Source organism: Dasypus novemcinctus, chromosome 2 (assembly GCF_030445035.2).
Source record: "Dasypus novemcinctus isolate mDasNov1 chromosome 2, mDasNov1.1.hap2, whole genome shotgun sequence".
Classification (NCBI taxonomy): Eukaryota; Metazoa; Chordata; class Mammalia; order Cingulata; family Dasypodidae; genus Dasypus; species Dasypus novemcinctus.
The window spans coordinates 6,250,861-6,265,375 of NC_080674.1; the positions used below are offsets into that span (position 1 = coordinate 6,250,861).

General features: G+C 40.1%; 1 protein-coding gene across 2 annotated transcripts in view; it reads left to right on the top strand.

Moving 5' to 3' along the window:
- Positions 1-14,515, top strand: part of ADCY2 (adenylate cyclase 2) — a 455,060-nt gene that overhangs the window by 227,812 nt on the left and 212,733 nt on the right. For both annotated transcript variants that reach the window (XM_071207382.1, XM_058306528.1), the window contains exon 4: positions 1,927-2,076. In XM_071207382.1, coding sequence (XP_071063483.1) covers positions 1,927-2,076 — 150 coding nt within the window. The remainder of the gene's footprint in view (positions 1-1,926; positions 2,077-14,515) is intronic.

Genomic DNA, 14,515 nt, shown 5'->3' on the forward strand with positions numbered 1-14,515 from the left:
TTTCCTTCACATGTTCTTATTTATTAAAAGATAGACAAAGACATTAGGCAAATGGAGGATAAAATTTCACCTTTTTTATTGCTAATACCATTTGGAAAATGTGGCTTAGGTCTGGGTCAGATAGACTTGCTATTATTCCCCTGAATTAATACTCGCCCTGCCCACTGCCAAATGAAAGCCTTCCCTCTTCCCCAACACAAAGGCAAGGCCAAGCCACTAGTTTTACTACTTGCCTGAGAACATAAGGACATGATCATTTTCTTCAAGGAAGGAAAGCCCCACTATGAGGGGGAGACAGCTATCTGCTGTCCAGACCCTTCTCCCAAACTTTCCAATCAGATAGATTCCTCCAGCTCTCAATGTGAGGGCCGACTGTGCTGTGCAGAGTGCTGGCTGTGATTTTCCAGGAAGCCTCTTTACAGGGAAGCTTGAAACCTAGGGAACAAATCTTCCCCCAGTGGGGTCCCAGGTATAGATACCATGTCCACAGTGTCCATGGTGTCTGTTGATCCAGAAACTGTTCTGTGTGGCAGGAACTTTTGGAACTGATGCCAGCCTGCCTTTGCTGTTGTAGCCTTTAATGACCCATCTTGGTGAAAATGTCAGGGAATGTGGAAGGAGGGAAAGTGGGTATTTGATTTGGGTGGCACCATCCTCCATCCATCCACTGGAAGGCCTGTAGTCTAGTCGTGAACCCATAAAGGCTAAAGTCGATGGTGATGATTTCTATGTAATAGTAGCCCTTGTTCTCCATAAGTGGTGTGCTAAATAAGAGCACAGTGGAAAGGCCATTGCCATGCACTGTCGATGCAAGTATACATGGAACATTCCTTGAGAGCAGTTCTGCAGTATATATCAAGAACTTAAAACTGGTCATGGCACTTGGAAGTAATCAAATATGAAGCCAAAGCTTTATACATGAGGTGGTTACAAATCAAAATAATATTAATAAAATAAGTGTTGAACGATAAGGAATGACTAAATAAATTATGCTAGGACTGGATATTATCTAAGCATGCAGAATCTTGTTTTCACAGAAGTTTTAATGACCTCAAAGAATCTGATTTTATATTAAATTGAAAAAGTAAAGCACAAAACCACATTCAATGTGGACTCAGTTCTTTTGGAACAAGATAGAAGTGTTGACAAAGCAGAGTATGGCACAGATTTGAGAATACAGATGAAATGGATTGGATAGACAGCACTGTATGGCCAGAAGAATGTTTTTTTTTCTGAAAAGAGTTATCATAGGGACTTTTCGTTTTATCTTTATAGTGTTTTGTGTTTTTTCCCAATTTTTTGCATGTGATCGTGAATTATGTTTCTTATCAGGATAAATAGAGCTGTGAGTTACATATTTGGAAAAGATACCATGGTCTTATGTCAACAAGACATAATGAGATCTATCACTTCCCTAAGCTCAGTGAACATGGTTTTGGTGTGAGAGCCACCAGCATCTGTCATCCTGTATCACAATATGGCTGCGTGGCAACCATGCACTCTCAGCAGCATACAATAGCTTGTGGGTTGGCTAGGGCAACTCTGTTCCATCGGACTCTCATCTTCCCGGGACCAGTGGTCTAGCCAGGGTGTGTTCTTTGCCTTGAGATAACAGAGGCTCAAGGGAGCTCTCCACAACCCGTGAGATCTCGTAGGACTTGAGGTAAATCTGACACTCCTGCCCCCACTGCATTAGCCAGAGCAAATCGCTGGGCTTAACTCAAAGTCATTTATCAAAGCACATGGCTAAAAGAAGCAGATAGAATCCCTAAAAGAGATAGCTCCTTTCTGTTAAGTACATAAAAATATAAGTGTGGAAACACAAATGAAATTAACTTCCTGCTGAGTCACTTCTGAAGATTATTTCTAATGGGCATGCCATTATTGTGCATTCACCCTATTGGCTGGCTCTTTCTGTCTCTTTAGATACTGGCCAACGTCATAATTTTCATCTGTGGGAACCTGGCGGGAGCATATCATAAACACCTCATGGAGCTTGCTCTGCAGCAAACATATCAGGACACGTGCAATTGCATCAAGTCCCGGATCAAGTTGGAATTTGAAAAACGTCAGCAGGTAAAATGCATCTTCAATCTTATTTCCACATTACTTGAGGCATTATTGGCAATGATGTTCTTGCCATTGAAAACAAGTATGCAGTTGGTTCATTTCTGGGCATCAGGAAGAACCCAGAGAAGCTGACAGCCTCTGCCTAGCCTTGGCCCCTGTGCTTAATGGAATCTCTAAACAAAATGGCAGAGATGGTGTATTAATCAGCCAAAGGATGCAAAATACCAGAAACTGGTTGGTTTTTATACAGGGTATTTATTTGGGGTAGGAGCTCACAGATACCAGGCCATAAAGCATAAGTTACTTCCCTCACCAAAGTCTGTTTGGAGCAAGATGGCTGCCAACATCTGTGAGGGTTCAGGATTCCTGGGTTCCTGCATTCCTGGGGCTTGCTTTACTCTGGCTTCAAGGTTCTTTCCTTCCTGGGGCTGACTTCTCTTTCCTCTGCATGCTGACTTCCCAGGGCTCCAGTTTAAGTCTTCAGCATCAAATTCCAAAACCAAAACTCCAACATTAAAAGCCCTTGCATCAAAAGCTCCAACTCTGTCCTTTGCCATGCCTTTTATTTGAGTCCCCACCCACCAAGGGGTGGAGACTCAACGCCCTAATGATGTGGCCTAATTAAAGCCCTAATCATTAACTCAATCATGCCCAGTAATAGACCAGATTACAAACATAATCCAATATCTACTTTTGAAATTCATAACTATATCAAACTTCTACAGATGGCATCTTCCCCGTGAAGACGTGAGACTCTCTGACCCCAGGGCCACCTAAGTGCACTCAGACACATCAGCCAATGTCAGCACGAAGCTGGGGAAATGCAAATAACTTCAGGTCTTTATTAGAATACTCTCAGTAGAAGTACATTTTTCTTTGATGGTGCTTGTAGCATGGGTTTGTCTCAACTGAAGTTGGGACACCTCACCTCCACAGCACTTCACAGAGTACCTGTGACTGCACAGGATAAAGCAATCAGCACCATTCCTGGCAGAGGTGATTGCAGTCAGGCAGAAGGGTCTAGGAAGGAGCTACTTGTGTTCGCCAACTGGTGGCATCAAGGACAGTAGAGGGCAGGGGAGACAGTTACACTTTGAAGGGAAAGCATAACGTACAAATGGCTCCTGTGTGAAGCATGTTTAACTTCAGGTGTTGGCAGGAAATCCAGGTGAACAACATTTTCCTTGAGTTCATTTTCTTCATCGTCAGGAACCCAGTCTGTGAAGTTATGATTCGGGGACTGCCTTGGAACGTGGTCCTCCACCCCATGTGCGTGTTGGTTGTGAAACCTGTGCTGTGGCTAGTATTTGGCACATAGAAAAATGCTGAAGTATTGTGTGGTGAGTTAGACTGAATCTATAAAATTTCATTAAAACCTGTTATGCTGATGGAAGCAAAAAAAATCATTTAAATTTCGATATTGGACTTGTGCTTTGTATAGACCTAGGGATAGTACTGAATTTCTTTTTGGAAACAGAAGGATGTTTGTTCACTCATTTGGTGACTATATATTGATCACTACTTTGTATGAGGCATGATTCTAGGCACTGCTTTTTCCTGGTAGTAAGAGCAAATCTTGTTTTTTAATGAGTTTGTGTTACAACATAAGTAGCAAATGTATGCTGTAACTCATAGTTAATTCCTTGGTCTATATGTATATCAAACTCTGGTTTCAACTTAAAGGGACATAGTTCTTGACTTGGCACTTCTTTCCAGTGTATTTTCATACACTCATGTTCAGTTTTCTGGGTTCTAGAAAATTCCATGGTTTCAACAAGCAGCAGTTGGTGTCCACAGTTTTCTGTGTATGCTGTGTGCTACAGAGTTCAAGTGTTTTGGGATTGATGGCATCCTTTTCTCAAAGGGTAACAGCTGCGTCAGGTTGTTCCCGACAGACATATTTAATTCTCTTTTCCATCGCCTCCAGAATCTAATTCAAAATAGCACAAGGCCTGGGGTGAACTGAAATTCCAAGTAGACATGTTACGTAACTTAATATTTATAGTAATAATTTTGACAAAACAGTGAGTTGGGCAACTGACCTCACGCACACCTCATATTTCTCTGAAGAGACCTTTAGCAGCCAGAAACATCTGTGCTCCTTGTCACTGTGACCCGTGGGGTGCAAGCTGTCCATCAGACCACGCTCTACACCAAGGGGGTGTCCCGGGACATAGAGACTTTATGGGGCCATCATGGGAGGTGTTAGAAGGATGTGCATTTATCGGTTTAAAAAAAGCAAATAATTACTTTTAAAATAAGAAGGAGAAAAGAGACACTTTAAAGAAAAAAGGAATTTATATTAGAATTGTTTCATAAAATGTAATTTGCCATCTCAAGTCTAATTTGCCATAGAAAGTTGAGCATTAAGCCTCTAGAGTCTAGTGTCCGGAAGAGAGTAGTTTTCTCGTTGGGGCTTCAGAAAATATGCTCCTAGGATTAAAATAAATGTTTGTCCCTTTTTTCAGATCAGCATGTATTTGAATGGGAGTGAGAAATACTTTTGTTTATGAAAGAAATCAGTAAGATGTCATCTGATAGATTTAAGACATTGGATAAAAATTGGCCATTGGCAATCTGTATGACCTCCACAGAGAGGGGCCATCCCTTGAGACAGTGTGGCCCAGCCTGGCCACAAACAAAATGGAGCTTCTCATGGACCAAGAATTTCTGGCTATAAACTCCCTTTTCTTCATCCGTAGTCACTAGAGCAAACAATAATATTCTTTAACATGCCTTATTCTGATGCGGGGGTTATATACTAAACAGCTACAGAATGACTTGCTTCAGTCATTGTTTGGATAAAATAGATACTGTCCACTTGCCTTACCTAAGGCAGTTGCCTTAGAGCAAGTTGACACTTCTGGAGTTTGAGAGGCCGCCATTTTGAATAGTTACTCAATAGCTACTTGCCCTTGTTTTCCAGCCTCTCTCTCTATGGCCCTTAGACACTACAGAGAGGTGCCAAAAACAGGTGAGCTCAAAAGGCTGTTCCTCCCATAGCCCCCGCAGGGCTCTACATCCTTGATACATTATTGGCAAGTGTCTAGGGTTGTTCTGTGAAATCTTCTCCAAATTGTTTAACTCTGTATTTTCTTTTCCTCTAATTTTGTGACATTTTTCCTAGAAGCAAATGAGATAAATATGTAGAAATTTCATGCCATGTCTGAGTAAGTGTTTTTTTGTACTATAAGATTGTGGAGGAGGAGGAAATGAAAAATGTTGGTAGAGATTTTCTCAGCATTGTGCTTTGGTCCTGAAAGTGCCTTTGTGCATAAACCATAAAAATTATGATTTTTTTCCTAGGTAGGAAAAGTAACACATTGCATCAGGGTTGAGACCACCTTCAGGGACTGATTGTGTTTTCTGTGAGTTTTGGATTCTGTCTTAAGTTTCAGATCCTGCAGGAAGATTCATTTCTCAAGCACCGTATCAGTGCAACAACAGAAGGTTTATCATATCCGAAAAGGTTTATCACATCCTAGTGCTTCTCCCTGGAGTATGTAATAGACTCTGAGGGATTGTTGAGAGTTGGATTCTGAGCAAAATAAGAACCTTCTCCCTAACTGTTTAGGCAGCTGAAATTAATGTTGTTTCTGTAGGAGTGAAAACCTGGTTTTCTTTTTTATGGACAGAAAATAAGCCTTCTTTAATTTATATGTTGTCTTTGCCTTGGTGTAATTCAAGGACTTATTCACACTCTGTCTTAATCTGAAACGTTTGTAAGGTTTGGAAATAACAGAATATTCATTCTAGTCAAAATACAAGTCAGGTGAGGCACAGAGACTGCATGTTCCACCTGGATTTTGCCCCCTGGTATGAGGTTTGGTATACCAGTAGGCTTCTAGGCTGCCCTTGGGTGCAAAATTGTTTTTCCTCTCTTCAAATTTCAGTGCAGTGAGTGAGTGTGCTGCATCCCCCCTGGTGGCTGGATGATAAATAGATCTATCTTTACCTTAATGCAATAGTGTGTAATAGTATGGCATTATTGAATATATTGCCTAAATTATTTATGTTGCTAGGTGAAGCATTTTTGAAGTTATTTTGATTTGAGCTGTTAAAAATTGGTCTTAATTCTTGGGAGGAAATAAAATCAGAAGGATCTAACATTTCTTTGACTCTCTGGTATGTGCTAGGTACTTTTGGGTATTCTACCTAGGACTTTCATGTATACTGATTCCTTTATTTCTATAGGAACTCTGTGAATTAAGTATATATTATTTTCTATTTGACCATAAAAAGGAGCCAAAGCTCTGAGAATTTTACTTCCTCATCCAAGATCATTCAGCTAGTAACTGTGGCCTTCCATCTCTCATGTTGGTTCTATGTGGGATTATGGGAATGATATCTGAGGACAGGTGAGCTGGAAATTTTCACCTCCGTGAATGTCTTCTTGGCAAAGTCCTACTTGATCCCTTTCCAACTTTAAGTCTGTCCAGTATCTAAAGTAGCATCCTGTTATGAAAGTCATCAGTAGCTCATCTTGCCATTGAACTCTCAAGCCCTAGGGGAAAGCACAAGACAGGTTCCATCCTACCCAAACCATCCTCTATAGTGACAGACCATAATTTATAAACCCATAATTTCCAGAAGAAGATACAGAAAGATAATAAGATCATGTGTGGTGGAGTAGGTAGTGAGGCCCACTAGAGAGGCAATCGGGGAGGCTTTTTTGGGGATGTTATATTTGAATTGAAAAGTGAATGCAGAAGGACTCAGCCTTACCAGGAACTGATGAAAACTGCTCTAAGCAGAGGGAGTAGAAACAACAAAGATCTCAAGTCAGGAAAGATATTGTCCTGTTTGAGGAACATCTAGGCCCATGGGCAGTTGGGTAAGGGAGGAGAGTAGTTGAACATACTGAGGTTGATCAACCACATTCCAGTTGACATGAGCCAAGGGGATAATATCCACCCTTAATGTGGAATTTTCTTTGGGATGCTTTTAGTTCTATTCCAGGCACCATTTTGGCCCCTTGGGTGCCAGATTCCCTAAGAAATTGAGACTTCATTTTCTCAGCAACTACCATAGACTAAATGCATGAATGTTGTAACTTTGACTATAGAATGAGCTCAGGCTGATCCAACGGAATCTAAATGGAAAAGGTTCAGGTCATTTTGTCATCTCTTTCTCATGCTGAGACAGGAACCCATGTCTGGAGATATAGAAGTGCTTCAGAGGCAATCACCGGACATTGTAAATCCTCACAGGGCCCACTGGATGGAATGGGGGAGAGTATGGGCCATGATGTGGACCATTGACTATGAGGTGCAGAGGTGCCCAAAGATGTACTTACCAAATCCAATGGATGTGTCATGATGATGGGAACGAGTGTTGTTGGGGGGGGAGAGGGGGGGGTGGGGGAGCGGGGTTGAATGGGACCTCACATATATATTTTTGATGTAATATTATTACAAAGTCAATAAAAAATAAAAAGATAAAATAAAAAAATTAAAAAAAAAAAAAAAGAAGTGCATGAGAAGGGAACACAGCATGCCCAGCATGGGGGAGTGTCCCTTGTGTGAAGGGCCTAACAGGTATCACAGCCCAGGCTCCTGCCAACAGCCCTGCCTGCCCACGCACCTGGCAGCCATCTCAGCACACCTGAGAGCCTGCCACCACGCCACAGGACTCACGGCGTGTGAGCATCCCTGGGACCCTTTCTGTCATCCTTAATTGAACCTGTAAGTTCTCTGGAGGCATGGCCATCTCTGATTTTATTAGTCTTCATTAGGTTCTTAGAAGTTAGTACAGTGCCCTGCTTGGAGGAGGCACGAACACATACTCTGCAAACACCAGCTGAATAAACGCATCCTAGCTCCAGTGTAGGCTCGCTCATTCGCCCACTCATTCACTCTCTGCATGGTCAAGGTTTATAGTGTACTGGTAATAATTCCTTTACCCGTGTTATATATTAGTGATCTGATATATACAATTGGCTCAACAACAATCGGCCCTGCTCAGGTTTAAACAACCCTGGGACTTCCGGGTGTCTTCATCCCTGACTCCTCCTTCATCAATGCCCCATTTTTTCTCTTCTGAATTCCATGAGGGTTCAATGTACCCTGTAAGCACCTTGTAACTCATGAGGGTTCAGAAGGAAGCCAGATATACTTCAATTCTGACTGCCCGTCTTGAGACTCACTCACTTTTAACATCCCAGAAAGTAAATGCATTCATATTGCAACTCCAAAGGTTCAACAAAGATAAAACAACACAAATTTAAAGTTCCCTCTTCCCCCAGCCTATATTCCTCTCCCCAAAAGTTTCTAGTGCAATTTTGGCCCAAGCAATTCCAGGGACTTGAGTTATTTCAGTCTCGTTGTCTTGGAACTGATAATACCTTTCCAGGAGGGAGTAAGGTGCGGGATGTTTTTGGAAGTTATGAACAACCAAGTTTTTATGTCAAGGACGAAATACAAGCTTGCAGTCACCCCAGGTTGTTAACTTAATCCAGGTCTCCTGGAGAACAGGCGTGTTAACAAGGCTTTTTAAAAGGCTTGGTTCATGGATACCATCGTGATGGCGGTTTGCAGGGTAATGAATCTTTAAACAGTGTCAGATTTTGACATTGATGAGTACAGTATTTAGCATAATTGCTATTTCATTTCTTTGCTGGTGAATTTATTAACAAGTTGAGGGGAAAAAATGTTTAGAGGAATTTTTAGGAGTAGGCGTTCCAGAGCGTTTGTTAGTACACAGAGATGGATGTCAAAACAGATTCTACCTTTAAAAGAGGCAGATCATGGCGGGTGCAGGGGGAGCTCAGAGCCCTAGGCTCCGAAGCTGTAACACTTTCAAATGAGTGGGATTTCTGAAAAGTTGTAAGTGGGATTTTGAATGCCTTATTGAAAAACAGAGGAAAATCCTTTCATTTAATGGCAATATGCTTCATCAGTTGATAGAACTGAACATAAAGTGTGACAAATTCCATATTAGAGAGAAGTGACAGATCTTGCAAAAATCCTGATAAATAATGGAAAGACTTTAAAATTTGTTTTTAAATAAAGCTTGGCTTTTAAATGCTTTCTTAGTGTTTGTGAAAAATATGTCTTCCATTTCCCATGTATGATAGCGTTTATAGCTACTGTCTTCTGCCTTTGTTGACATCATGGTTTTATTTTAAGTTATTTGGTTGGGAAGTGAGCAATATGAGAACAAGCCTACAGTAGTCCAAATCAAGAATATTATTATGCAACAAAAGAGAAATATGCCAATTTTATGGTATTTTGTGGGTGTTTTCTCTGCACAATGAAGCATTTAATCGTATTACCTATTAGCTTCTTCCTTTATCTGTGGACTGGAGGGTGATGGGTTAGATCTCTTAAGTCTAAAGAAAGAATAGTCAATAAAATCCTCTAGCTGAGAGTAGATTTGAAAAACTTGCTTTTTCAAATTGAAAAACTGCAGAGAAAGTTCTCTACTTGCTGCTGGTCAGCCTTTCTTCACCGGGGCTGAGTAGAGAAACAAGGAGCTTGAAAACCCAGCGCTGCTGTTTGTCTTCACTGTGGCTCTGTGCTCTTTAAAGCAGGAGAGCTGGAGGCCGGTCCCAGCTCCGATTCTCCTGTCACTCTGTCTCTCCCGAGGAAGTATTCTGGCTCTTCACAGGCACCTAGGGGACACATCTCCAAAGCTGCCACCCTTTGGAGGCCCGCAACTTGGGGGTCCGCACCTGTCAGGACTTACCTTACAGGGGTCCGTGTGTCAGGTGGAGGGCAGAGCGCCACTTAGATCTGCCCTGAAATTCTTGGAGTCCGTGAACCTCTGTCGACAGTGGACTGTCTACAACTGGAGTCGTACAGGAGTTGTAAAAACGGCCTATCAAAGGGTGGCTCAAGCGGTTGAGCACCTGCTTCCCACATGGGAGGTCCCAAGTTCAGTCCCCAGTGCCTCCAGTGCCTCAGTGGTTGAGCGCTGGCCTCCCATATTTGAGGTCCCAGGTTCAATCCCCGGCCCCTGTTCCTCAAAAAGAAAAAGCATATCAAATACATAGTACCACAAATTTAAATAAGATAGACAATCATAGTGCAAGATGTGAATCTGGATACTTTCTCCTTTTTTTTTTTTTTTTACTTGCTGATGAGTTAACATTCTGTTTTCCCTTATATGATGATTCTTCTTTGCCATATATAAATTTTTTCAAGCTATTTTGACTGTGCAATTATTTGTCAGACTCCTAAATATATCCCTTTAGCTTTTTCTATGGAGAGAATGCTATGTTTCTCTATTTATGAAAAGATAACTATTAAAACAATCAGCAAGCTTTTAGGGTTTTCTCTGCAAAGTCCTTCCACAATTTTAATAAATGTATTCTGAGATGTTTATAGATTTTTGTGCTGTAATGAAAATGTTACCTTCTTTTCAATGTTACTTTTATCTGATTGTAGACAATGTGCAGGGATATTTGGCAGATGTATCAGTTAATTTCCTATTAACTAGAGCTATCTTTCTGAATTTATATGCAATTATCACCTGCAAACTACCCTTTAAGTTTTTCTACTTTTATTTTTCACATCTTCTGGTGTTGTCAAAAGCTTCCCAAACTACGGCGTTTAATGGCATGATTCCATTGTACAACTCTGTTAGTTACTGTACTTACAAGAAATGCTGATTGTTTTGTTTTTTATAATTGAATACACAAACCTTTTAAAAATATATTTGATGAAGTTTTTTCCTAGTTTCTTTGAGCCTTGCTTTTTAAAGCCATGACGTTTTGATTTTGTTTTTAAATCCAAACTTACTTTGGTCTTGGTAGAGATAAATTTAGACCTTTTGTATTTGTTGTCATAATCATACACACCATATTTAGAGTCTCTCAGGCTATTTCTTGATATTCATTATAGCTTCCCAATATTTTCAAAATAATCATATCATTCTATTTTGTATTTCCTTTTCAATTTCAGCATTGTTTATGAGGACTCTATTTTATTCCTAACATATTGTGATCACTTTATTTTAATGTCATTTTAACATTATAATTATTATCTAAACTGATTCCATAATGCATATCTATGTTCTTCCTTGCTTTCAAAAATTCTAGTTCCTCTTATTTTAAAGTAAATTTATTAAGAAAAATTTTTATTTTCTCAGATGTCCCACAGTGTCTTCTTTCTTGTTTTCTTCCATTTATCACTAAACTTCATGAAAAAGTAGTTACTACCCTTTGTTTCTTTATTATTAACTTCACTATTAACTCACATCTATTCACTGTTCAACTGGAAACAGCTGTTGAATTTAAAAATATTTTCTCTCCTAGATCTCAGCAGTGTTTCCTTTTTGTTCACTTTTTTGTCCGCTTGGAAAATAATATATATTCATGGAGGAAAAAGAAAAAATTAAAACCCCTCTTGATTTCCATCACCAGATACCATCTTGATTCTCATTCCCCTTCTCTGACTTTTTTCATTTCTACGTCCTTTGATAAACTTTTTCTATTCCCTGCCACCAGATAAACCCAGAGCCTTTAGGGCTCTGCCTGAGGACATCTTTTTTTTCCCATGTATAACTTGGTCATCACACATTTTCAATTCCACTACCTGGACTATTGGCTCTCAACTCACTTAAAGGTATTTCTTTATACTGAAAAAAAAAAAAAAAAAAATGAAGCAGTGAAAGAATACTAGACTAAGAAGACTGAATCTTGATTTATTCAACAGGCACCCCAAATTTCCATTTCAGACTCATTCTTATTCTGCTAACATTTCAGTACTAAGGATAAACAGAGAAATCTTAAAATCTACTAGAGAAAGGAAAAAACTGGGTCAACTGCTGTGGGATAAGGGTCAGATTTGCACTGAGCTTCTCATATACCATATATAGGAGACTAGCAAACAAAATCTTAAAAGGGCTTAAAAATTATTTTGCACGTTGTTTTATATACCAAGTCAAACTACCATTCGTAAATACTTTCATAAATAAAGACTTTGAGGCATACTTTGATTCAGATAATGCAACTCCCACAAATGCATTATGAAAATGCTAATTTGAGATTTCCTCCAGTAAAACAAGCAAGCAAAAATGAATTCAAACCAAAGAAAGCAAACATTGAGGTGTAAAAGAAATTCACGAACAAAGAAATCAATAAAACCTGAGAGTTAAGACTAAATAATTGTAGTTGCCTAATGTAAAAATAGCACTATTAATTAAACCAGCCTGAGGAAGGGAACTCAATATTAAAACAATCAGGTGATTTTCACTTGGTTGGTTGGGGTGATAGGTGACTTATCTTGTCTGCAGAAGAATCAGTTTCCTCTAGAGATCAATATGAGAGAAAATGGTTTATCCAGTTGCTTTTAGTCACAGGGAATACTCTATTTTTAATTTCAAACAACATTAAAGAAGGTAATTAGATTTTATATTCATCAACAGCAGTCACTGGTGTGCTGGCTTGGAGTTTCGCAGTTAAGAAAGAACATGGTCTTAATTGTCTTCCATCCCCGTGGGGATGAACCCTTGTCGGTTGGACCTTCTGATTAGGTGACTTCAGTTAAGGTGGCTCAACTGAATCAGGATGGACCTTAATCCTGTTACTGGAAGCCTTTAGGGACGGCCACAGAAGGAGAAACCATGGGGAGCCTCCAGATGAATCAGCCTCAAATCCCATCGTTAAACCCATAAAATATTATGAGTAAAATGAATTAAAGTCATTTTGTCCATTTAGTAGGATATTGATGAGCAAAAAATATATATCATTTTAAATATGTGAACCAAGCCATTTTTGCCAGTTTAGGCTAAATAGATATTCTGCCAAGTTTTGGGGGGAAATACAACTGGACAAAGGTCTTTTCCTCACAGTTAGGTCTTAGACAAACAATGATGGGCTGTAAAGACAAGCTGCTAGAATTTATTGGGTATAATAATTGAATAAAAATAATAATTGAATAAAATGTTCTTCTTGACTTCTTAGAACCATGGTTATCATGTTGATAAGGAATGCAACATTGGTAAAATATTTGATATTTGTGGAATGCAACATTGCTATAAAAATATTTATGTTGTCTGTTCTGGTTTCATATGGGATTCTACATGGAAATTAGAATTCTCTGGACACTGTATTCCTTTATGTGAAGTTTGGGGGTTCCTTTGATGTTTGGGGGTTCCTCTGGCTTTGCCCAAGCTGCTTGAGGGCGAGGTGTTAGATGGACGCACAGCGGGCGCGAAGAATGCTGCGGAGACGCCAGACAGGGAAGGCGGGACTCGCCCATGCCCCTGCGGAGAGCAGGAAGCCCGTCCGTTCTACCAGTTCCCTTGGCCCACCGCAGCTCGCCTGGATAGCCTTCCCTCATTTATGGATACACAGTCAGTTTATAGCAAGCACAACTGAAATTATAGCATTCTTCATCAAACATGACTGGGTTTAACAAATTCTGAGGGTTTGGAAGATCTAAATGTAGCATAGATTAAGTCACACACTCTTGTATACCTTTGCAGAGAGAAAGAGAGAAATGAAGCATGTTATTTGTTCTGTTATTCACTCTCCTTCCATGAGGGAGTAAGAGGTAAAGAATCATAAAGTGTCGTACATCAAAGTGGGAACACTTGACTTGATCGACACCTCTGAACGTTGGGGTGTGCCAGGACCAAGGTCTCCAATCTGTTCTGTGTCCTTCGTGCTTTTGGGGAGTTCACCCTTTCTCATTCCTTTAACTGCCTCTCCACACTGATGACTCTGCAGCTGTGATCCCTCCCCTGGAATCCAGACTCATATTCCAGCTAACTAATCCTTCTTTCCATTTGAATGATTATCAGCCTCTCAAACTTCACATGTCCAAGATGGAACTCTTGATTTTCCCCCAAGCTTACTTTCTCCTATGGTCTCCTCTTGGCAATGGCACCTCTGTTCACCTGGCTCAGGCCAGAATCCTAGGAGAAATAATTGGTGTCTCTTCTTTTTCTCTTACGTCTCATGTCCAGGCCATCAGCAAATTGTGTGGATTCTTCCTGTACATGCACCCAAATCCAAGGGCACTCCAGCTGCAGCTTTATCACCCTAGTCCAAGCTGCCCCTTGCCTCCTGGACGTCTGCATATCTAAATTGCCCTTGCTTAAGCTCCTGGTCCCCTGCAGTCTACTTGCCACATCAAGCCACCTCGAGCTTTGGAAAAATTATGAAGAATTTTGTCTACGCAGAGACCTGCACATGAAAGTTCATAGCCGATTTCTTCATAATTTCCCAACACTGGAAGTAAAGTAGGATGCCTTTCAACAGGGAACTAGATAAACAAAATGTGGCACATCCATACAATGGAATAGCATGCAGTGATAAAAAGGAATGAGCTAATACAATGGAATAGCATTCAGTGATAAAAAAGAATGAGCTAATACAATGGAATAGCATTCAGTGATAAAAAGGAATGAGCTAATACAATGGAATAGCATTCAGTGATAAAAAAGAATGAGCTATCAAGCCAGGAAAAGACATGAAAGAACCTGAAATGCATAGTAC